Here is a 26,497-nt window from a genome sequence, read left to right as displayed (position 1 = left end):
TGTTATTACAGTACCATTGACTATATCCCCTGTGCTGTACCTTTTATCTCTGTGACTTATTCTACATGTGGAGGCCTGTACTTCCCATACCCCTTCAACCACTTACCCATATCTTAACCCCTTTCTCTTTTGGCCACTATCAGTTTATTCTTTGTGTTTATGGGTATGAATTTATTTTTTGTTTTTTTTCAGATTCCACATATAAATGAAATCATATGGTATATCTTTTTCTCTGATTTATTTCACTTAGCATCATAGGTCTATCCATGTTGTTGCAAATGGCAGGATCTAATTTTTTTTTTAAAGCTGAGTAATACACCAGTATGTGTATATGTGTGTGTATGTGCACGCATGTCACCTCTTCTTTATCCATTTGCCTATCTACGGACACTTGGGCTGCTTCTATATCTTGGCTATTGTAAATAATGCTACAGTAAACATAAGGGTGCATATATCTTTTTGAATTCATGATTTTGTTTTGTTTGGGTAAATGCCCAGTAGTGGAATCACTGTATCATAGGATATTTCACTTCTTTAAATTTTTATTTATTTATTTTGAGAGAGAGAGTGAGCATGAGCAAGGGTGGGGCAGAGGGAGAGAGGGAGGGAGAGAGATTCCCAAGTAGGCTCTGCATTGTCAGTGGGGCTCGAACTCATGAACTGTGAGATCATGACCTGAGCTGAAATCAAGAGCTGGACACTTAACTGACTGAGCCACCCAGGCACCCCTCCATTTTTAATATTTTAAGGAACTTCCATATTGTTGTTTTGTAGTGACTACACCAATTTACATTCCCACCAACAGTGCATGAGGGTTCTTTTTCCTTGATGTCCTCTCCAACACCTGTTATTGCTTTTTGAAACTTTTTTTTTAAGCTTATTTATTTTGAGAGAGAGTGCACGTGTGCGCATGAGCTGGGGAGGGGTAGAGAGAGAGTGGGAGAGAGAATCCCAAGCAGGCTCTGTGCTGTCAGCATAGAGCTCAACTTAGGGCTTGCACTCACAAACTAGAAGAGCATGACCTGAGCTGAAATCAAGAATCAGATGCTTTACCGACTGAGCCACTATTTTCTTGTCTTTTTGAGTCTAGCTGTGCTGACAGGTGTGAGGTGATATCTTATTGTGGTTTTGATTTGCATTTCCCTGATCATTAGTGATGTTGGCCATCTTTTCATGTGTCTGTTGGCCATCTGTATTGTTTTTTTTTTTGTTTTTTTTGAAAAGTGCCTATTCAGGTCTTCTGCCCATTTTTAATCAGATTATTTGATTTTTGGTGTTGAGTTGTATAAGTTCTTTATATATTTTGGATATTAACCCCTTATTGGATATGTCATTTGCAGATATCTTCTCCCGTTTAGTCATGAGCAGTATTGGCTTATAATTTAATAGGAAAAATCTTGGTGATTTAAAAATGTTTTCTTAGATCTCTGGATTTCATTTAATGATGATATGTGTTTAATGTTTGAAGGATTATGATGTTCTCTGTGTATCTTTATGTTGAGTTTCTGTCCATATGCATAACACATAAATTATAAATGTGTTTCTGGTAGAAAGTGATACAGCTGTGGATGATCATAGATCCTAAACATAATTCCTCAGTAAGCAGCTTCAGCAGCTGAAGGTTTCTAAGAAATGCAGAAATTGAAGTGAGTGGGTTTGAGTGTGTGTGTATGCATGTGTTTCCCGGGGAAAAGTTACTCTCTCTCTATATATAGTTGTTTTTTTTTTTCCTCCCTGATTAGAAGAGTGTCCCTATGTAGGCTTTAATCTGTGATTTGAGTTAATCTATAAAAACTTAAAATTTCAGTGTTAACTATGGTTAGTTTTTGGGCTGGACAATTCTTTATTGTGCAGGAACCTTTCATGTATTACAGGACAGTTAACAAGCTTGGCCCTTATTAATATCCTCCACTTCTTGCCCATGTTTACCTTAATCTGTATTCATCCTTTGTTTGTTTGTTTTGTTTTTTTGTTATAAGGAAGAGGTATTGTTATCCTCAGTAGAGCCAGTTCTTCCTGTCAGGCTCTAGATGTATCCCTTATAGACTTCATGGGCTATAGTTTTTACTGATTATCTTTTCCCTCTTCCATATCTTAAAACTTGTCTTTCAGCAACTTCCTATTGCCCTTGCTGTTAAAAATCCTCAGTCAACAAATGTACTGATCCCAGGCTAACCGGGAAGCAGGTGGTGATAAACACAATACCCATGATCCCTTACCACTGCTTCCAGTTTAGTGGAAAGAAATGTGTTCCTCTGCCTCCTGGAGCACAGTAACCCCCTGCCCCTTCACAGCTGTCACCTTAGTTATCTCTACCCTTTCACAGCCACACATCTTAGAAGAATTGTCCTCACTTGCTTTCATTTCTACACTTTTCACTAAGTCTTTAATCTGCCATAGTTTGGCTTCTTTCCTCATTCCCACTGAACTTTCTCTTGCCAAGGCTACCAGCAACCTCTCCTTTTCACTAAATTCAGTTTATAATTTGTAATCCTGATCTTCTCTCTATCTTTTTGAAGCATTTGAGTCTCTTGATCATTTTCTCCTTCTCAAAATATTCCCTTTTGACACACTACTCATTCTGGTTTTGTTTTTGTATTTTTTAGCGTATTTTGAATGCTTATTCTTAGTTTTCATGCTGATTGTTCTTCCTATGTTTGTTCTGTAAATGTTGGTTTTATTTTGGGTTCTGAGAAGGAAATTTTTTATTACTGTACACACTTGCCCTGGGGCAGTCTTCCATCTGGAACCTGTCTGTATCTGTGCTAGCTCTCTCTGGAACTTCAGAACTACATTTGCAGGTGCTTCTGAAATAGTTCTGCTCGATGCCTCTGAGGTACCTTGATAGTAACAGGTTGAAAGCTCAGCTCAGAATTTTCTCTCTAACCAGTGATTGGCAAGCTATGGCTCTGGCACACCTGATTATAAATAAAGTGTTATTGGAACACAGCCGTGCTCATTCCTTTACATATTGCCAATGGCTGCTTTTTCACTATAATGACTGAGTTCAGTAATTGTGACAGACTATGTCACCCGCCAAATCTGAAATATTTACTGCCTAGCCCATTCTGAAAATGTTTGCAGACTCTTGCTGTAAACTTCTTAACCTGATTCTTTTATGCCTGGGAAAGTGGTGGTAGTTTCCACATCTTTCCTCAAGCTAGACATGTAGAGTCATTCTTGATAAGAATCCTTGATAGAAGAAGAATACTTGATAGAAGAAGTAGACAGACAATAAACAAATAATAAACAGTACATGCTATGGTGAAACATAAGACAGGGAATGAGAAGAGGAAATGCTGGGGAGTGGGTGAATCTATTGACAATTTTAAATCGCTTCAGCAAGCCATCTAAAGAGGTGACAGGGCAAGTCATGTGGCTAGCAGCAGGAAGAGCAGAGCATACTAGGCAGAAAGAAGAAAAAACATATAGGTATTGAGGTTGAAAGGTACTTGATGTTGAACAAACAGCAAGGAGTCATGTGGCTTCTGTGATCAAGGGAGAGAGAAGTCAGAGACGAGGTAATTGAAGTAAGGTATAGTGGGGAGTGCAGATTTTATGGGCCTTTTTGCCCATTTTAATGATGGGCTAAATGCCTACAGCCCGCACTGGATTGTAAACTCTTTGCTGAAAGGGATTGTATTCTTTTTATTACTGCATCACTTATAAGTGGTACCTGGTACACAGTCGGTGCTCACTAAATACTTGTTGGATGAATACTTTTCTAAGAGATAGATTTTTACACGTATAACCACTGTATACACTTTATTTGTCCTTTAGTACATATTTATTAGACACACCATAAAGGAAAATGTAATGAAAAACCAAGAGAAAAAGTAAAATAGACAATAGATATAGATCCACGTATGCTGCAGATACTGGAATTAGGGATAAGAATTATAAAATAAATGTGATTGATATGTTAAAAAAAATTTGAAGAAAATGTGGAGAAAAATAGATTAACATGTAAAGATTTTCACCAGGGAATTTGAATCTCTAATACAATTAAATGGAAATTACATAACTACAAATATATGGAAATAAGGACTTTAGATAGGTTTAATAATAAGCTAAGAATATAGGACCCATGTGTAGCATATATCTGTATTTCATTCCTTTTTATGGCTGAATAATATTTCATAGTAGGACTAAATCACTTAAAAAAAAACCCTATTCATTAATTGATGGATGTCTGAGTTGTTTCCATCTTTTGGTGACTGTGAATAATATTAGTACAAACATTTGTATGCAAATATTTATTTCAATATCTGTTTTGAGTTCTTTGAGGTATTCACCCAGAAGTGGAATTGCAGGATCATACGGTAATTCCATGTTTACCTTTTTGAGGAACTGCAGGGCATCCAAGCCTTTGTGTAACCCTTTCCTCTTCCATTTGGGTAAAACCTGTGATTTGCTTCTCTGTTAGAATATGGCAAAGGGTGATAGTATGTCACTCGCTGAATTAGGTTATGTTATAGGGCAAAAGGGATGGGATATCACTGCATTCAGTTGCATTATGGGGCAAAGTAGTTGGGTATTACTGCTGTGATTATGTTCCATCTTAGTGGACTAGCGAACAGATGGTAGTTTTTGGCTTGAAGAAGTAAGCTGCCATATTGAGGACGTGCATGTGGCAGTAAACTATGGGCAACTTCTAAGGATCTGAGTGAGGGCGATCTCTATCTGAAAGCCAACAAAAAGGTGGGGTGCTGAGTCATACAGCCACAAGGAAATAAATTCTGCCAACCCCCTGAATGAGTTTGGATTTGTCCCCAGTTGAACCTCTAAATGAAAATATAATATAGCCACACCTTGACTGCAGACTTAAAAAACTCTGAGCAGAGTATTGACAAGTGTTTTCTTTACTAGGCTGTCTTGAGTAGGGTTTTAGTTTTTCTTTAGTCCTTCTTTACATTCTTGTTTGAGTGACTTGTGCAAGTTCAGGTAGTGGTTTAGGTGGCTTATTACGCACTGTGATCTATTTAGACCCAATACTTCTATTGGTATAATTGCAGTTTGTTTTCTAACAAGAAATCTGGCCTTCTTGAAATCTTCAGTTTGGACTTAATGAGAGTCCAAACTAATTCTGTCTTGAGGGTGAGTAGCAGAGTCCTTAGGAGTTGACATATGTGGTCATTAGGAGAGCATATGATCTGGAAATTCTGCTTGTATTGTATATGCTTTCTTATGAAATTAGTGAATGTAGTGTCTTGTAGGGAGAAGGAATGTTCCTTGAACCAAGGTCCCACGGTGACCGCTATGGGTTGGGACATGGTAAATCGAAGGTTATTAGAGATACTCATGATCTGAGTACTTTGTTGACTCTGAGAACAAGCTTGTGTAACAGTGGCTGGGCTTAAAGTTATGGTGTATTACTTGTATCACTAATAACTAGTTAGTGAAATTTCTCATAAGTTGAGGGGTAAAATGGGAAATAGGTACTTAATTTGCTGTTCAACATTGTCTATTATATATTTTTTTTCTTCATTTTCTTGGCTAATATAGAACAATGGTTTATTCATTGTCACTTCTGTTTACAATACTGCAGGTGTCTTTATCAAAAGATTGCTTTAATTTCTGGAGTGGGAACATCTAGTTTCATCTGTAAGTCCATCAGTTTATTCTGGGTCTTATTCTGCTTTTGTTTTCAGGCTTTTTCAAAATGTATAGTATGTCATTAAAGATCAGACTATATGACTGTATACATCCAGTTTTTGCTTGTTTATAAAATTTTCAGTTTCTGGCTTAAGGCTACTCACAACAAATGAGGAGGGAAATGGATGACAACTGCTTCAGGGTCTACTCCTGAATGCTATCTAAAGGTACTGAAGAGTTCTCTCTTAAGAGCCCAATAAACGTATCCTTTCTTTGCTAGCACAACTGGATTAGAGTCCAACCTGTTTCCATAGGAAAGATTTCGGTAGTGGCTTCCCAAGCACCTTTCCCATCATTTCCAGTTCGAAACTCCAGTATCGAAACCTCTCTGGTTTCCTGTGCAATTAGGAGTCTGAAGTCACTCTCAGGTCTTTCCATTTTTCCCTTTCCTCTAATAGTTTATAATCTGAGGTTCTTAGAAGCAATATGAACCAACTGATACAAATATGAGGGCCCTAGATTATTTATACATTCCTCAATTTCTTTGTAAATATCTGTCTAATCTGTGTAAGCTTTGGCAAGTCTTTAATACTACTTAGTTCAGGAGAGACCAAAGTTTTAATGTAGCCCTCAGGGCTGGCCCTGTTCTGACAGTAGCTTAATTTTATTTATAAATTTTTTAATGTTTTTTATTTTTGAAAAGGGGAGAGGCAGAGAGAGTATGGAGAGAGAGGATCTGAAGCAGGCTCTGTGTTGACAGCAGGGAGCCTGATGTGGGGCTCAAACTCATGAATTTTGAGATCATGCCCTGAGCCGAAATTCGGACACTCAATCGACTGAGCCATCCAGGCACCCCGACAGTATCTTAATTTTAAAAGGTAATGTTGCTTTGAGGGTTTCTGGCCAACTAGAAGAATAAGGGAGCAGGTCAGTGGAAGAAAGAGCAGGGCAGGGGCAAATGGAGGAAAACAGGACGGAGGAAAAGGAATAGCAGGATGAAGACCAGGAGGTTTGAGAGAGATGTAAGTTTTTCACATTTTTCACTTGACTTTTCCTGTGCTTTTCCTCTTCCCTGTGAGCTTTGTCTTCCTTGTGAATTTGTAAGGAAACAAATGTGGAATCTGAATTCCTTTTGGAGGTTTCCTCATTGTATTAAAAAAAATAGCAGAACACTAGGTGTTTGAGATTTTGAGTCTTCCCCTCACCTCACAGGTGACTCTCAAACCATATCAAAAGGTTACAAAAGAGGGGTGCCTGTGTGGCTTAGTTGGTTAAGTGCCTGACTCTTGATTTTGGCTCAGGTCATGCTCTCATGGTTTGTGGGTTCGAGCCCTGTGTTGGGCTCTGTGCTGACAGCATGGAGCCTGCTTGGGATTCTGTCTGCTGTTTCCCTGTGCATGCGCTCTCTCTCAAAAATAAATAAATTAAACTTAAGGGTTACAAAATAGTCTACTATAATTCTGAATTATCCTAGGTGAGAGTATGCTATTTAGAAGGATAAGAACGTAAATATAACTTCTGAATTTCGTACCTTTAAGGAGAAGTCTACCTCACAGCATAGACTTGGCCTGTGATGAACCCATGTGAACCTCATAATAGCGTATCTTGAGCTCCCAACCTAATGGTTGGCTATCTCTGATTGTAGACCTGATAATATGCAGTGCTGTGGTGGTTTAAGATTTGAAGGGGAGATCTCTCCCATGGACAAAACAAGGTAGAGAAGATTGTCAAGGTTTTATTATAGGTTTCAAAGCAAATTTTATCCTATTTAGATACCAATGTGATGAAACCATCTGAATATATTGGCTTCTGGAGCTAGTACAATGATGAATTTATAGGTCCTATACTTGTCTTCTTCCATATGAACTCTTTCTATGGACTTAGAACAAGATATGCTGAGGATATTTTATTACTAATAAGGAAAGTTTTGTTAATAAAAAGGAGGGCTTCTTCCAATAATAAACATTTCAAATCTAATCATGGTATCAACAGATTCCTGGTTTCTGAGGTTCCTGAAAAGGAAATTGGGACTCTCCCCAAAGTGAGATTTTTCTCACCATTGTTTTTGGGGACACCCCTGGGTGGGGGGCTCAGCAGGCATCCGAAGATCACTACAGTTTTGGAATCTAGGGTCTTGAACAGAACTTAGTGGAACTTCCAAGATTGCCTCAAAGTGATGGTATCTTTAACTGTAGTAGGTAATAAAGTTGGTTTTGCTTGTGCATCCTAGTCTTTTCAGAGAGGCTGCATTTGACAACCTGCATTTGAATTTGCAACCTCTGTTAATTTGGAAAATAGGGAAAAGTAGCAAGTAGAAGAAAAAAAACCCCATTTATCTTTTCAGTTTTGTCTTCTTGTATGCTTTAGGTGATTTTTAAGATCCAATCATACTCTTAAATAATGTCAGATTCTTCCTACTGTGTTAACTTTATGGTACACAGTTCTTGGCACCTATGGTATGAATTAGTTAAGCCACAAATGAACCTGCAGGTTATAGTTTTCTGATAAGCATTTGAAAATAATTTTGGCTGATAAATTTTTATGCTGATATTATTTCTAGTTTGCTTTTAATTATTTGATATGAGAAGCTGTACTTATTTTTTAAGTTTGGTTATTAATTTAGATTTCTTGTGTAGTGACTCTGTATTCATTTGGAACTACACTACTTTTCACATTTTATAGTTTAGACTTGTTGGGTAAAAGATTACTTTTAAGGGTATCTATGCAGATGGAGGTTCGCTTATACAAATAAACAGTGTAAAATTTTGGAGTATCTTGTGGTTTTAGCAATTGCATTAGCAGTACTTTACCATTGAAAAATGTATGTGTTAATTATAGATAATTGTGTTTTTTAAAATCCATATGTTTTTTTTTTCTTTTTTTTCTTTTCCTTGTTTTTTCTGTCTCTCTTTTTTTTTACTTAGCTTCTGGTATCTTTAAAGATAAATTTCTTTTTTTCCTTGGCAATTGTATTATATTCTACTTTTTTCCCCCAAGTAATTTTCACATCTAACTTGAGTAAATTAATGTGATTTCAATTCATTATATTTCTTTTTAAAACTTTTGTTCCTTTCCCATTTGAATGTTTATACTGTTGTATGGAGGGTATAGAGGGATGGTTTACTACATTCTTTTAAAATCTTAACACAATTTAAAAAAAAAATGTTTATTTTTTTATTTTTGAGAAAGAGAGTATGTATGCACATGGGGGTAGGGCGGGGGGGGGGGGTGGGTGGCGCAGAGGAACCAAAGTGGCCTTTAACAAGTTCTGTTCTATTCAACATCTTATTAACTTGACCTCAGGAACTTGAGAGCAGTGAAAAGTGTGTATTTCAAGCTAGTAGAAGACAGGGTTTGGAACCCCAGCCCACTTGTTTAGCAAAGAATAACAACTGCACACCATGATTTCAAAGAGCTTCAAGTCCCCTTAGGAGGCTGTAGACAGGCAACATAATACATTTTAATAATTCAGAGCTCAGAGTGCAGGGGACCCACGTAGGAGGGGCACCAAACCTAGTTTGAGGGCATCCTGGCAGATCTACCAATGATTTCTAAAGTTTGAGCAGTAGTGAGTTAGCTAAAGAGTGAGGGTGGTGATGGAGACACAGCTCCAGGGTCAGTGAGAACATCTTATCGTGAAAGCTTAGCGCTCCGAGACGGTTGGGGCTTTAGAAAACTGCAGGTCTGCGGTGTATGGGTCTGTAGTAAGAGCAAGCTGGAGAGAAAACGAGGATCCAGGTATATGTGGCCTTGACTGCTATGTTCCTGGTTTTGGAGGTTAGCCTTAGAGCTTTGGGAGCCTCTGAATGGTTTGATGTAGAAAAGTTAACATGATAGAATTCTAGAATTGGAAAACTTACTTTGGTTTGTGATGTGGAAAAAGGATTGAAGCAGTACAAAACTTGAGGTTGGCCAGTGAATTAAAAGTGCTTTTCCTCAGTAAGAAATGATAGGGGCCTAAAATAAAGTATTAGGATGGAGCAGAGTGGCTGGTGTGGAGTGCCTGGTGGAAGCTGAGTTTATAGCTTATGTGATCTGGTACACTTCAGGAGTGGGGCAGAGGGAGGAACCACCATTGAGGAAATTGCTGCATTTGCTTGTGAATACCTATCAGCATTCCAATTTGGGGGTAAATTCATTAAACTTCTCTGAATTCTTATTGCCCTTTAAGAGAGAATAGTAGGATTATTACATCTCAGAGCAGAGTGTGGTAATTTGAGGTTTGTGGATTATGCAGTGTAGGTTTAAAGTAGTCATTGTTTTTGTCACCCAGTTAGCCAGATTTTACAAACTGCACCCTTGCTTTAGCAGAAAGAGCCAAATAACAACAAAAACTAGCATGAAGGGAATCATTTAAAAAACCAAAAAACCAAAAAATTGAAAAGCTGTGTCCTATAATTACAAAGTACAGTATAGATATCAGTATCCTTTTCTCCTGCTAAACCAAGAAGAACTCTCTTGATGATGCCTCAAAGGCTCTATATTTTTGAAAAAAGATTTAATTATGTTTGCTATGCTGACAGTAATAATAGAAATGTGTACTAAAGTTTAGAAAGATTTGAAAGTATATTAGTCTATAGACTACGTGTAGTCTGTAGACAACATAGTCGTCTGCTTGACTCGGAGTTGTCTGGAAAACACAGTCAGCTGGAAACTATTTTCCTGAACCCAACACTGCTGAAAGTGTAGCTCTGCTTTATACACAAATGCAGAATAGTTTGAGGATGCTTTTTGTGTACAGATACGCTTTTACCCATATTATATTGAAGCAATGATTTCCTACCCCCCCAAACAGTTGCTGATTTGTTGTAGAACCAGCCAAGGAAAGTAAACTGTAAGTAGCTTCTTATGTGAATTAGTAGCAGGACTGGCAGCCATTGAGTGTAGAGTTCGGGGTTGAGTGGGTAGGCTATATGTATGTAGCAGGGAGATGTATGGTCTGAATCACTGTAGAAGTAAATAGGGTGTTAGTGTTGTTTTTTAGCACGCAAAACATAGCATCAGGGATAACGAATTGAATTTGCCTGTCTTTGTTATAGTTTTTGCTTCCCTTCCCTGCCCTTCTTCCCTTGCTCATTGGCCATAGTGAGTATACAGATCATCTGATCCTGTGGAGTGTTCTAGGGATGCAGGCGCACGTTTTTTGTGGTATTGTAATACCAATAATAGTTGTAATACCAACAATAGTTCTGTGTTGTACGGGTTGTGGTATTGTAATACCAATAATAGTTGTAATACCAACAATAGTTCTGTGTTGTACGGGTTCAGAGGCTGCATGATGACCACAAGATATACCAACCAAAGACAGGCAGGGAAGAAACAAACTTGGGACTCTTGGGTGGCAGACTGCCATTGCTAAGCATACTGTGTGCCACATATTGTTCCGTTGTACTTTAGCCTTAGGTAATTTCATCTTCTCAATGATCCTATGAAATAGGTATTGTTACTATCTCCATCTTAGAGATGAGGAGACCCAATTCCAGGGAGACACCCTGGGAGGTAACTGGTTTGCTGTCAGAGAGCCAGTGTCGGAGCCCATGCCTTCTGGCTCCAGCACCTGTGTTCTTAGCCATTGGACTTTGGATGCCCCCCAGGTAGGTATCATGGAGTATTAACAAACAGGTTTGTAGAAGAACCACCCAATTTTTATTAACTCCTTTGGACATTTTTTTTTTTTTTTAGTGTTTATTATTGAGTGACAGAGACAGAGCATGAACAAGGGAGGCTCTGAGCTGTCAGCACAGAGCCCGACGTGGGGCTTGAACTCACAAATTGCCAGATCATGACCCGAGCCGAAGTCGGATGCTCAACCTACTGAACCACCCAGGCACCCCAACTCCTTTGGACATTTTTGTGATCTGCTTATTTAGATATAGCAACATCATCCACTCCTCCCATCGTATTCTTTTGTAAAACATAATTTTTGACTGTTTTGTTCTTCGGTTAGATGATAGAGCTCATTTAATGTAAATTATGCTCAAAGAGAGGAGTAAAAGAAATAGTTACTGGTTCTGGTGGTGTCTTTACTCTTTCTGCATTTCTGGGACTGCTGTTTTGGAATTACACAGCTTAATATTTACCTCATCAGTGTCCCAAGTGCTCAGTAACTTCAGAACCTGAGTGTGGCTTCCTTCAAACTGGGTTTATAGGCTGGGATTAGAGAAAGAACCACAGGGATCATAATCATTTAGGAGAATAGAATCAAATGATATTGTTAGACCATTCCTTTGTCCTTCTTCCTGATTTGAAGCCATCAGGAATATTATTGCTAATGATTTGTTTCATTTAGTTTTATACTTTCTGTGTTTTCTCAATTGTATTAACTTTTGATATAAAAACAGAAATATTCTAAGTTCTTAAAATTGTATAAGGGCATTAATAGCACCAAATTTGTTTTATTCCTTGTGTTGAAATTTTTGTATTTGACTTTTCTTTGATTTTCAGGGGATCATTGTCCCACCTGTGAGAAATTTTCTCTTAATAAATCATAGAATGTTATCGTATAGAACACTTCTTGAATGGAATCTGCTGTCTTAATCCCTGTAATATTTTCACATGTTGTATATCATATAATGCATAGATGTGGGAACTGTCTTAATGTTCTAGGGGTGCCTGGCTGCTTCAGTCAGTAGATCATGTGACTCTTAATGTTGGGGTTTTGAGTTTGTACGCCATGTTGGGTATAGAGATCACTTTAGAATCTTAAAAATAAAATCTTAAAAGGGGGCACCTGGGTGGCTCAGTTGGTTAAGTATCCCACTTCAGCTCAGGTCATGATCTCACAGCTCATGAGTTCTAGCCCTGCGTCTGGCTCTGTGCTGACCTGGAGCCTGCTTCAGATTCTGTGTCTGTTTCTCTCTGCCCCTCCCCCACTTGTGCTCTGTCTCTCTTTCTCTCTCAAAAATAAATATTAAAATTTTTTTTAAAGAAAACAATAAAGCAAAGAGTAGAAGCAATTCTTTTTCTTCAAATATTGCCAAGTTGGATTTGTGAAGAAGTAATGATGTTTTGCTTAAAAGGGATTTGTTTTATATAAATAGTGAAGTATATTTGGTAAAATCAAGTTTAATACTTATTTTACATTTTTATAAATAAAGTTGAATATCTGTTGTTTTCTTCTATATTTTAGTATAATGTGTGGCCCTTCAATTTGAAAAGTTACTGCCATGTAAAATTTGGTCACTTGTTTATTTAGAAAATTTATTTATTTATTTTGAAAGAATGAGAGAACAGGAAGGGCAGAGAGAGAGAATCCCAAGCAGGTTCGACACTGTCAGTGCAGAGCCTGATGTGGGGCTTGAACTCATGAACTGTGAGATCATGACCTGAGTCAAAACCAAGGGTCAACGCTTACCTGACTGAGCCACCAGAGCGCCCTAAAGTCTGATCTTTTAAATTAATGAAACATTTGTTTAAAATTACAGCTTGGGTAGCACTATTTTTTAAGTTTTTTTTTCTTTTTTTTTTTTTTAAAGAATAGTTTTTGTGAAACGCAAGTTTCAAACATTTGAAGCTGCAGCATGCAGTAAGAAAAGTGCTTGTCTGGGGCGCCTGGGTGGCTCAGTCAGTTGGGCGTCTGACTTCGGCTCATGTCATGATCTCTCAGTTGGTGGGTTCGAGCCCCGTGTCGGGCTCTGTGCTGATAGCTCGGAGCCTGGAGCCTGCTTCAGATTCTGTGTCTCCCTCTCTCTCTGCTCCTCCCCCCACTTATGCTGTCTCTCTCTCTCTCTCTCTCTCTCTCTCTCTCTCAAAAATAAAATAAAACATGAAAAAAAAGTGCTTGAGGATAAAAAGACAAGGGCACATATTGGGCTTGGTTTTGCCCAGTGGCAGTGGTACTTCATTGAGTGTGCTTTGTGTTAAACTGAAGCAAAACCCTAGCCCATCTGGTTCTTGAGCTCCTGCTCTGAGCTACCAAGTGGTACTTCCCTTGCTGTATATCACTTAGATGTGTCGATTTGAACAAGCCACTACATCTCCTTGGTTAGAAGTTTATTTGCTTCAAACACTGATGCTCTGGAGATGAGCCCTTCTGTTGGTGCTGGCACCTACTGCAACAGGCTGGTTTCTGTGGAAGCTGATGCATAGTTGTTTATTCATTCAACAAATAACGTGTTGATGTATTGACTTGCTGAGCTCTGGGGATTTCTTGAGAGCAAGCAGACCTAGTCATTGCTGTCAGGGAGATTAAGTGATAGGGGCTGTCATAATTGAAGGGCAGAGTGTAATGTTGCACAGCAATGGCACCTAACCTGGTGTAGAAGGGCTGGAGAGGCTTTCTAGGGAAGGTGAGGTTTAGGTGAGATGTGAAGCACGCACCCCTGTGTTTGAGAGAAAGTGGTAGTTTTTCTCTCATCTGGACTATAGCTTCCCAACTAAAGTCCTCACGTCCCTCTTGCCTCTCTCTATTCATGTGTTCATAGTCTTTTTATTCAACAGCTGTTTATCGAATGACTACTATGTGTCAGGCAGTTGTAGGCTTTTAAAATATATCACTGCACCGGTTAGTGATTTCTGCTTTCCTGGAGGTTGTATTTTAATGTGGTAGGGAAATGAAGAGGGTAGACAATACTCAAAATAATGAGCAAATTATAAGCTCAGATTCTTCAGAATGCAGCCATAGTGGGGACTCGGTTTTCTTGCTCTTAGGCTGAAGTTCAGTGTCTTTATTGTGGCCTGTGGCAGCTCTGCTTCCTTGTACAGTTGGCTTACTCTTCAGGCCCCAGCCCCGCTGACTCTGTTCCACCCTTTCTTTCATTTGCAGGTCTCTTTTCATAGTTGCAGTATCTGAGAAGTTTCCAGGAACTCTGTTTTTAAATTAGAGATTCCCTGTTGTCACACGCCCTCTTCACTTCTGCGTAACATGCATCTCAGTAATGATTTCTTAGCCACTGTGTGTCATGTACGGGTCTGTCTTTTCCACTAGACTATAAATTACATGAAGGCTGGCATGGTGCCTTTCTTGTTGCCTTCTGTCGTCAGGGCCTGGTATGGGGCGTATAGTGTAAGAGTTGGATTGGTGGAAGGGGGCGGAAGAGTAGTGGGTTTCTGGATGAGCTGAGGAGGAGGTGTAAAGGCCAGGCAGCTGGAGGAATGCCTGTGTGGGCTTGGGGGTGGGAAGGAAAGCAGAGGTAGGGAGGGACTGGGGACAAGACTCGTGGCGCAGGCAGGTGGGATCAAGTACTGACACAAAGTAAAGGAATTAAAATTTGGTTCTAAGGCGGTGGGGAGTCATGAAAAGTTTAAGCACATTTTGGGAATACTAGTTTGTTGTGATAACATTTAATGTCCTGGAAATCATTAAGTAGATTGAATAACACCTTCAAGTGTGGCTGGTTTAATTTTTAAATTGTGAAAGAGGTATGAAGTATGAAATTTTGATCTTACTGGTAATAAAGTTAAACATCTACCTAAGGGTCTGTAGCCATAAGTCAAAGTTGCCTCTTCTCCAACTCTTAATCCTATTTTTGAGCAGTAACTCAAGCTGAGGTGGTTGAATATGTCCATACATGACCTTTGATGAGCATTCCAAGGTATTTTTCTATCTTAATGTGGATAAGGTCATATATATATTATCCTACAACTTGCTTTCCCCCATGGCACACACTGTATTTGGCATATTCTTGAAGTGGAAGAGTTACCTTCCTAAACCCTAGTCCTCATTCCCTGGCATAGAGCCAAGGCATTTGGAACTGTGTCCTGAGTCTCAAAAGGTCCTGCTGGAGAGGCCATGCCTTCCACTGGATTTTATACTGTCCTTTTCTGCCACTTGCTTTTTGCCTTCAGTTTTCACCTCACAGACCTGGTTTCTAGAACATAGGAAATGGCTTCCAAATTTGGGGTTTGGTTCATGTTGTTCCTTCTGTCTACACTTCTTTTTCCCTAATCTTCCCATGGCAGCGACTGTTTTCTTCAGGCTTTAGTTTATATTTCACTTCAGAAGGATCCTTTTTTTTTTCTTTTTAATTTATTAAGTAATCTCTACCTCTGAGTTGGGGCTCGAACTCGCAACCCCGAGATCAAGAGTCACACGTTCTACTGACTGAGCCAGCCAGGCACCCCCAGAAGGACCCTTTCTGGGCAGTCTGTCTAAAACATGTTCTCCCTCCCTGTCTCCCTCAGTACTGTTTGTTTCCATGTGCCATTTATTTCAGTTCTCGGTTGGTTTGTTTGCTCTCTTTCAGTTTCCCTTATTAAACAAGTCTGTTAAGTTCTGTGGGTGCAAGAACTATTTCACATAGTATTACATATGGATCAACCTCATCTTTTAAAACTTTTAAAAGACTATGGCATATTCCATTTCATGTATGTATCCTTTTTGGTACCAGTCCCTTTTTGGTACCAGTCCCTTACTGAAAACCTTTAAAATTGTTTTTCTGATTTTCTTATCAAATCACAAGCAACAAATTAAAAATAATTTTATTTATATATCTCTCTGTGTGCATGCATGTGCCTATGTGTATAGGATAGCTTCCTAAAAATGAAATTGCTGGGTTGAGAGATTTAGGTCTTCAAGCTTTATAATATATATAATATGTCCCGAATAAAATATCTTGGGATAAATGAATGACAAGTGAAAAATTTATTTTTAAGGCAGTTTGATTTTACTTGGAAGTGCATTTAGTAACGTTTGCTTGTCATAGTAGGAAAAAAAATTTGTTTTTAAGAGTTGTCAGATAAAAATACAGGTTGCCCAGTTAAACCTGAATCTTAGATAATGATTTTTTTAAATGTTTGTTTATTGTTGAGAGAGACAGAGAAACAGCATGAGCAGGGGAGGGGCTGAGAGAGAGAAGGGGACAGAGAATCCCAAGCAGGCTCTGTGCCCTCAGCACAGAGCTGGATGTGGGGCTTGAACTCACAAGTTGTGAGATCATGACCTGTGCTGAAACCAAGAGTCAGACACTTAACCAACACTCAGGTGCCCTGATAATGATTTTTTTTTTAAGGTCCCAAATATTGCATAACACATCATGGTAAGGAAATGTAACATACTGATTAAGTTAAAAGACAGGATTGTTTTGTGGTTATAGAAACGTTGGATTTGTGACAGTCAAAATTTTTATAAGTTGTGCTTTGTGTAAATAGATATCTCTTTATATACACACATCTACAATGTGTACATAATAAATATCACTAATGAATTCTGTGCATTATCTTTTAACATTTGCCTGTTTGTCAGTTCTCTCAAGATAACAGACTTTTGAGACAGCAGTTTATCTTCTCTCAGAATATCTTTTGCAAATATACTACTACACATTTGAAAGAAAAGACATGTTAAAAGTTTCCTTCTAGGCTTCTTATAATCCAGTCTCCATCAGCCAGCACTCTTCCTGTATTTTGTTCGCGAGGCACTAATTGTCCGCATTTGGCAGCTTTAACACTTCCTGACAGAGAGGCTATTAAGGGGAAGTATTCTCCAATAACTGTCACTGGCTTGAACAAAGAACCTCCAAACTCAATGTGTGGAAACCACTAACATTCTTAAATGACCCTTTTCATGGATTTTTATCCCTTTAAGCTAAAATTTGGAGAATGTAGGGTCAGTGAAAACAGCAAGGTGTAATAAAGCAGTAAACCTTGATTTTTTGGGGGAGAGTAGAGTGGGAGGTATAGATTTATCTCTGACTTGCAAACAATTGTTATTTGGAAAATCTCATTAGCAGATGTGACTGCTTGGAGTAAAAAAAAAAAAAAAAAAAAGAGAGAGAGAGACTTAAAACTGATGTTGCTTTCAGGACCGCTTTGAACTTAACAAGCACCTATTTGTGGAGCAGACTGGCTAATGAAAGGAAATTAAATTTTTCTGACAACTTCCCCTGCCAACCTCCTTATTCAGGGGATGTTATTAGGTACTGAAGACTTTTAAGGAAGATTTTTTTTTTTTTTTATTAGACATAAATGAACCAGTTATAAACATCCCCCGCCCCTCCTTTTGGGGGAGAATTCTGACATGGTTACTCTACACCTTTAGATTACTAGCTTAAAAGCTTAAAAAATACCAGCCTTCACTTTAATATTTTAAAGTTATTTTTGAAAACTTCAGGCATTCTCACTACCTAATGGTTTCAAAACATTACTGTTATTCCTTGTGATTAGTTTACATCACTGAATTGTAAAGAAAAGTCATATTTACTTTGGGAGGCTTAGATGTAACACCTTCTTTTCAGCTGTCTTTTTATTTTTCCATGGGGAGATGTATCAGGAGTGTCCTGTGCTGGGCGTGTTAGGTGAAAGTTAATGATCAATGAAATGGTTTAGATTCAAGGGAAATTTTTTTCCTTTTAGTTGCATTGGTTGGTATTTGGCAATAATTCTTACATGCATCAACTCTTACCTTGTACTGTTTTGGGAGGCATTTGCTTTCCTTGGCTTTTTTGAAGTTTCCCCCCACAAGTTGGTTCATGGAATTTAAAGTTTTAAATTACTTGTCTTAATAAGATATAAAGATAAAATATGTACCTGACAAAATAATGAAATAAAAAAGAAAAAGTAATGGAAACTACTAAAGGAATTTTTGGGGAGACAGTTGACAATTCCTGGAGATATTGGAAATTTACTTTTTTTATTTCTGGAAAATCTTGAGCCTCTCTGAAACAATAGAGAATCAACTCCCCCTGCTGACAGAATCCAGGAAAACATGACATGTAAATATCAGAGGACAGGAACAAGCTGGTTGTAGACAAGCTTTAATGATCTGATTTATGATTCAGTATTGATTGTAAACATCTAAATTCTGCTGTTAAATTCCAGCAACTGCACCAAATCATTTGGCAATTCTGGTAGTGCTTCCTGCCAGCTCATTTCAAACTGCTTTGAGTTTCTTAATATAATAATGATGAGGTAGAATTTACATTCCACTTATGGTATTAATTTTACATTTCTCTGAAAGAAAAGAGTTAGAAGGTTGTAAAATTGAACATTAAATGAATCCGAGGAGACAGTAGTGCAATATATGACTGCCCTAAAGACATGGTGCAATGGCTGATGGGATTAATGTTGGCTCTCATTTCCTGCTTTTACAGGATGCAGATGAAGCTGTCAGAATTGCAAGGGAAATTGGTAAGTTCTTAAATTAACTTTGCTAGAGTTTCTGTGTCTTTCAGCAGATACGGTTGAGTAAACATGTAATAAGTAACCCCATAGAGCAAATAATATTTTAATACATTTAGGATTCTGATTACTTGTCCCTTTGGAAGAATTTATCTGCTGAATTAGCATATTATTAAAGTGAACTTTAAAGAGTAATTTGACTTTTTAATTACAGCTCTTTTGTAAGTTGAAATCACTGGCTAATTAAAAGAAGGAATTGTCTTAACTCTTGAGATTGGATATAATGTAAATTTTATGTATTTAGCTGAATACAACCTATTAAAGTTAAAGACATAGATGATTAAAATGAAGATTTCACATTTGACAAGGCTCTTCAAGTTTTTACCTTGTCCTAAGATGTTTTAATAATCTTGCTAGGAAACAGAATTTGACAAATCAGAACTGGATATTCTAAATTGGAGTAAACAGTAAACTGAAGGACATTTTAATGACTGTGTTACTTGATTGTTTTAGGTACAATTATACTTAGGGCAGGGCTTATCAACTTCTTATTTAAAAAAAATATTCCTTTATTGCTCATGACAACTGTTATATTTTCAGTGTCTGCCAATTAAAAAAATAGGTGAGGACAAATTGTTATCATGGATTAGTGGTGGTATCCAGTTACTTTACAGTTGTGTTAATCAAATTAGTATTTGTATACATTTGACAGAACTTTGTAGGTTTGTGAGAGAAATCTGACAATGCTCAGCAGTCAGGAAATCTCACCTTCTTAGCATTCCTACACGGATGGGGCCAAACTTTTCAGCATCCCGCATTAACATTTCTTTGGTCCTGTTTTGTCATTAAGATCCACTGTTTGGAATTTTTTTATCCACTGGGAGAACATTTGATTTGGCAACATTTACAGAGTTGTGATACATGGTATATACATCTTATTTCTGAAAGTAATCGATTGCATTAGTAAATACATTCTTTACAATTGGCTCAGGCTAGCTGAACAGTTCTTTAGTGATCTGGAAAGTTGTTGGCTTGTTGTGTCCCTGTTTCTGGTTGGGTCTGGCTAAATTATTTTGGTTTGGCTCATGGTTAACTGTGTTTCATTGTTTATTTGTTTTGCAAACATAGCTGCTACTGATACAGATTTGGATTTAAGACCCAGTCTTAGAAAATCTTATTTTATCTGACTATAACATCTCTTCCTTAATCATTTCTTCTGACACATCAACATTTTCAAAAAAACATTTCAGTACTTCACAGGAAGATTTGCTGGATTGCTGAATAAGTTGGACTGCATGGAACTGATTCGTGGTTTATTTCTTTGAGAAAATCAAAAGCGTCTCTCTGAAGTTTGAAATCACTGTCATTCCTCACAGCCTAAGAGGCAGGTAGCATATACCTGCTGGCTTTTGAGGAGACTTTCTTCTAAAGTAATTTCACTTCATTCTACTGTATACGTGTAGATTTAAGAAGTCATCTTTCTAGTTTAGGTGGTATTGTTATTAACTACAGAATAAGATAGACTAGTACTGTTAACACAATAGTATCTACATAAAAAGGACAGAATATTTGGATAAATTTAGAGAAATGAAAGGGATTGGAAGAAAATCTTGAATTATATTGGCATGCTTTATTTCGAATTATGAATCTTCACCTCTTAAGCATTTCCTTTGTGTAAATGGCAGGCTGCAAATGGCTTTGCTTGCTTTTTCATGTCTTGTCCTTTATGTTTTCTTTCTTTTTTTCCCCCAAATAATCTGTGACCTTTAAAATAATCAGTTAATCATAGTGGGACTCTGAACAGTTCTCATCACCTGGCTTTCCTCAGTATTTTAATGCTGTGCTTTGCTCCCCTTTGAGCTAAGGAGTTACCGAATTCCATTGCAGGCTCTTTTCTTTATATTTAGGCGCAACCTTTATGACTTCTTCCTCTTTCCTATCTTCTCATTCTTCTCCAGTTATACCTTCTCATTTGTGAAATAAATGATCGTAATCATGGCTGTGAAGTCTAACACTGCTAGTGTTTTGCTTATGCTGAAAGAAAGGGAAGCCATAAAATTTGAGGTGAAATAAAACATAATAAAGAACCAGGGTCATCAGCCTATTATAAAGCTCTTGGAATTTCCCTGAAACCCCCCCTGAATCACCACAGAAACCTCCCATAAAACTGTTTCCCTGAAGTGCCAGCTTCTAAAATAAATGAAATGAAATTAAATATTATTCCACTCTCAGTATTCTGTATTCTTTGGTGATTCATCAGTTTTGTTTTCTACTCATTTTATTGAGATCTATCACACTTTAACTACATTATGATTTTGATGGGCTTTGGTGAATTCATTTAAGAGTTGAATTAAACATTGATTCCACAGGAAAATATGCTCCTAGTTCTAAACAACTGAACTATAATCAAACCTTTGAAACTGTCTATTTATGGGTAGCAGATTGACGATGTTATATATACCTATTGACATATTTTTCTGCTTTCCGTCTTTCTGTGTTACCTGGAGAAAATTAAATTGGGCTTTTCTGTGATTCCCTCCTCTCTCGAGTCTTCTGTCCTGGAAACAGGAATCTGTGAGGCCAAAGGAGGAAGCTAACTGCCTTGAGCATTGATGAATTAGGTGTCTTTTACATAATAGTAGCTCTTGTTTATGGAGCATTTTTTCCATGTTGCAGGCACTTTGTGAATGTTATTTCTAATGCTAATTCCTGGGTTAATTATTTTCATTTACATTTAAGAAACTGAGGATTAGAAATGGTAAGTAATTTGCTCAAGGTCACAGAGCTACTGAGTGGTGGGCCTGCTTTTAAATATAGGTTCATTTAGCTCCAAAGACTATCGATTTTTCATTATACTTTTGCTAAACTAATGGGATTAGAGGATGAGAGCTAACATTTCAGTCACCACTTGGTGTAAAATACTGTGAGTCACTTAAGCATGTTATATGTGGCATTAAAGAAACAGCTTCGTATCGTCGACAGGGTGAGAGACCATTAGGGCTTAATATGTTACCTCTGTGTACTTGATTTTTGGTCTGCCTTGTCTCCTTCATTCTCACTCCTGATGTTTTCCTTTGACCTCTCTAAGTTTACAGATACAGGGCTATTGATCCCCAGTTTATCTTTAACCCCAGAGATAGACAACAGTAATCAGTAAGACTGATTTGCATTAAAGTTTGATCTTTTTTTTTTTTTACTGGATCAAAGGTCCTTAATACAATCAAGCTGAATTGATTGGTGAAAGGAAAAGAAATTGTAAATCTGAAACCTGTCATTTAACCTGCCCTTTAACTTCCAGATTGTTCTGATTCTTTTCTTTGGCACGTCTTTCTCAACAATTGCAGATCATGTCCGATTTAAATAAATGTTTTCTGATCCCCAGATTCACCATCCTCTAAGCCTGCTTCGTCCACAGTTTCTGCATCTCAGTACATGTCACTCCCATTTACTCAGTGGCTAAAGCTAAAACCCAAGATCTATCCTGGTGCCATTGCCCTGTCATCCTAATGTCAATATATCAATAGATACTGTCAGTCCTTCATTCAAAATACCTCCTGTGTTCACTACTCACTATCTGTACGACTAGTACCCTCTCCCAAACTACCATTGTCCTCTCTGGGACTGTGACAATAGTTTCTCTGCTTCTTTTCTTAAACACTTCAAAGCCATTCTTCACATAACAGTTAGTGTGATATTTGAAAACTCTAAATAACAAGGACACGCCCCCATCTCATCCCACTCCGTATCTGCTTGAAGCCCTCTAATGGCATTTCCTTGCACTTACATAAAATCAAAATTCCTTAGCCTGACTAACCCCAAATGATTTGGCACCTGCTTTCTCTCCAATCACATTTTATACTACTCCCCGCCTTGCCTGCTATACTTTAGTTACACTGGCTTTCTTGAACACCTCAAACTTCAGCCAACATCTGTTGTTGCCTGAGTTGTTAATTTTAGCCATTCTGACAGGTGTGTGGAGTTCTCACCAATAAAGTTGAGCAATGTGCCTTCCAGTTAAAAAAAAATTCTTGATTTGTAGAAAGTTTGCTGATTTCCATGATGTCCCTACTTCTACCATAGCCAATTTCAAGTTACCAATGAGACATTATTACTTATTTTGAGAGGAAGAGAGAGAACGTGCATGTGTGGAAAAGGGGCAGAGGGAGAGGAAAAATCCTAAGCAGACTCTGTATTGTCAGCGTGGAGCCCGACATGTGCCTTGACCTCATGAACCGTGAGATCGTGACCTGAGCCAAAATCAGGAGTTGGACACTTAACGGACTGAGCCACTCAGGCGCCCCACCAGTGAGACATTATTGAACGTGGAACTTGGAGAAGTGCAGTAGCATGCCATTTTATAGTATTTCCACCATGCCAACACCATAACATCAAGAACATAGATATAGCCAGGTGTAGGAAAATAATTAGACAGTGGTGCATTTTGAGTATTTATTACCAAGTTTCCTGAAAATTTAGCAGTTGGCTCTTCTGAGCTAATAAAAGCCAATTCTAACACACGGCTGGTTCTAGCCAGTTGCTATAGACAGAATGTTTGTGTCCTCTCAAAATTCATGTGTGGAAATCTAATCCTCAATGTGATGGTATTTAGAGGTGGGGTCTTTGGGAGGTGATCAGGTCATCAGGACAGAACCATGTGCTCTGATGAGTGGGATTAGCATCCTTATAAAACAGACCCCAGAAAAAGATATTTGCAAATGACTCTAAGCCTGCTTCGTCTGGATACAGGGTTAGTATCCCAAATCTATAAAGAACTTAACCAAACTTAACACCAGAAAAACAAATAATCCAGTGAAGAAATGGGCAGAAGACATGAATAGACAATTTTCCAAAGAAGACATACGGATGGCCGACAGACACATGAAAAGATGCTCAACATCACTCATCATCAGGGAAATACAAATCAGAGCCACACTGAGATATCACCTCACATGGGTCAGAGTGGCTAAAATGAACAAATCAGGAAACTACAGCTGCTGGCGAGGATGTGGAGAAATGGGAACCTTCCTGCACTGTTGGTGGGAATACAACTGGTGCAGCCACTCTGGAAAACAGTGTGGAGGTTTCACAAAAAATAGTACTACACTCCGACCCAGCAATAGCACTACTAGGAGTTTACCCAGGGGATACAGGAGAACTGATGCATAGGGGCACATGTACCCCAGTGTTTATAGCAGCACTTTCTTTCAACAATAGCCAAATTATGGAAACAGCCTAAATGTCCATCAACTCATGAGTGGATAAAGAAGATGTGGTTTATATATACAATGGAATACTACTTGGCAGTGAGAAAGAAAAATCCTGCCATTTGCAGCAACGTGGATGGAACTGGAAGGTATTATGCTGAGTAAAATAAGTTATTCAGAGAAGGGCAGAATCATATGTTTTCACTCATATGTGGATCTTGAGAAACTTAACAGAAGACCATGGGGGAAGGGAAAGGGAAAAAATAGGTACAGAGAGGGAGGGAGGGCAAACCACAAGAGACTCTTAAATACAGAGAGCAAACTGAGGGTGCATGGGGGAGTGGGGGAGAGGCAAAAGTGGGTTATAGGCATTGAGGAGGGCACTTGTTGGGATGAGCACTGGGTGTTGTATGTAAGCCAATTTGACAATAGATTATATTTTTAAAAATTCCATGAAAAAAAAAAAAATAGACCCCAGAGAGCTCCCTTGCCTTTTTCACCATGTGAGGACTCTTGGCTGTTTATGAAACAAGAAGTAGGTTCTTACCAGACGCTGAATCTGTTAGCAACTTAATCTTCTATTTCTCAGCCTCCAAAACTATGAGAAATAAATGTTTGTTGTTTAAGTCAAAACAACAACAACAACAACAACAACAACAAAAAGAACATCTACAGAGAGGATCAGTAAGGAAATACAGATCTTGAACAACACTATAAAGCAATTAGGCCTTATATATATATATAGAATACTTTGCACAACATTAGAAAAATACACATTTTCCTCAAGTATTTATTAAAAGGAGGCATGAAGGACTGAATGATTGGGTTATAAAGCATTTTTTAAGGAAAGGATAAAATAATATCAAACCAAACAGTATCTCATAAAGTGTGTTCTTTGTCCTGCAATGTTCTCAGGACTTATTTCAATATGGAAATATCTCCTTGCCGCTTTTATTGAAGTATATTGATGGATTGCTTTTCTCTTAAAATAGCATGGGATTCCCTGCATTAAACAGATTCTATTTATCTTTGCAAATGGTGGTTTTATGTTCATTTAGTTACTGTTTTGTAATAAAGTTGACCATGTGAGTTAGTTTTCCTTGCATTTCTAGTACTTAAGACAATGCTTATCACATAGTATATATTCAGCAAGTGGTTATTCAGTGAATGAATACAAATAGAAATGTGTATATCAGTATACAAATGAATTAAGTAATCATACATTAAATTTTTTTTCACAGTATTTATAGACCATAATTTGACAGAGATTTTCTCACTTCCTCCCCCCCTTTCCTAATCTTGAATTTTGTAATGGAGATACCTGGGAAGAACTGGAACATTAAGTAAACCATGATAAAGTGTCAGCAAATAAATAATTAAAAAGTAATCTAAGATTATTCAAGTAAATTTAGTATGTGCTTGTTAACAACTACTCATCAATTCTCGAAGGTTGTCCTTGGATTCATTAGGCTTGGATAATGGCAGTTTTAGGAATCTAAGATTCAGATGTATGAGATTATGTGACTGATCCTTATTGCCTTCTCACTTCTCTCTGATGGTGACATCTTATGTTCTTAGCAAGATAGGCTCTCCCGTGTGTGCGTGCGTGCATGTGTGTGTGCTTGTTTTTCTTTAAGATTTTTATTCTAAGTAATTTCGACACCCAATGTGGGGCTTGAACTTACAACCCCTAGATCAAGAGCTGCACGTTCTACCGAGAGAGCCAGCCAGGTGCCCTCTTCCATTGGTTTCTTTTTGATATTAGTCTTCAGACTGCCATGGCCTCTGGCTCTGGTTAGTGAGGAGGAGCTGTGGTCTTGCTTTCTTCTCTGTTCTGGCTCTTTTCCCCTGCCTGTACCTCCCATCTTCCTTTTGACATATCATTACATAAAAAGTTGCTTGTGGGTTTTTTTTTTTTTTAAGATAAGAACAAATTGTGTTAAGAGGGATAAAAATACTTGGCTAAGGCCCCAAATCTTTTATTTCCTCTATTTCATGCTGTTTATTTCACACATGGTATATGGCTGTGTGGTTGAAGATATATTGAAGAAACCTTTGAAGAACTATTACAGTTTGTATACCTTCTTCTCAATCTCACATTCTGTTAATTTATTTTCCAAATAGGTCCACAGTAGAAGATATGATTAATATGCTAAGGAGATTTAGTAAGAAATGCCTAAGGAAAAAGTTAGGTTGAAGAGAATGGTGTTCTTTGTGAAATCTGTTAAAAAGTGAGGATTTTTTACCTTGCCCTTTTCCCATCATTGAAGTAATGTGGTCATTCGAGGTCAGAATGATAATCCCTGGGAGATGGGGGAGCGAGAGTCCTATGTCCCCTTTCTTCATTTCCCACCGTCACTTAGGGTACTTCTGTTTTCTTTTATTACTCCAACATACACGTTTTGGTTTTAGCATGATTTCACAAGTTCTCACTGTGTATTTTTTCCATATTCTTTCCCATTGCCTCTCTTTTGCTTTTCTCAGTTCTTCCTCATCTTCTGTTTTTCTTGCATACCTTTTCTTTTTTCTGTTCTTCTGTTACACAAGAGGCTGTGTATAGTGTTCCAACAGTAATGTGAAAACATTGAGCCTTTGGTTTTTGTTTGGAAACTTGCTGTGTGTGAACCCCTTTTGCTCTAATCTAT

At 37.9% G+C, this 26,497-nt stretch overlaps 1 protein-coding gene across 9 annotated transcripts in view; it reads left to right on the top strand.

The window, feature by feature from the left end:
- The window catches only part of PCCA (propionyl-CoA carboxylase subunit alpha), a 418,714-nt gene that overhangs the window by 118,673 nt on the left and 273,544 nt on the right, over positions 1-26,497 (top strand). For all 9 annotated transcript variants that reach the window (XM_058743649.1, XM_058743656.1, XM_058743625.1 and 6 more), the window contains one exon: positions 18,621-18,657. In XM_058743649.1, coding sequence (XP_058599632.1) covers positions 18,621-18,657 — 37 coding nt within the window. The remainder of the gene's footprint in view (positions 1-18,620; positions 18,658-26,497) is intronic.

Source organism: Neofelis nebulosa, chromosome 1, assembly GCF_028018385.1.
Source record: "Neofelis nebulosa isolate mNeoNeb1 chromosome 1, mNeoNeb1.pri, whole genome shotgun sequence".
NCBI classification, from domain to species: Eukaryota; Metazoa; Chordata; class Mammalia; order Carnivora; family Felidae; genus Neofelis; species Neofelis nebulosa.
The sequence above is the reverse complement of the archived record's forward strand: the minus strand, read 5'-3'. Positions and strand labels throughout refer to the sequence as shown.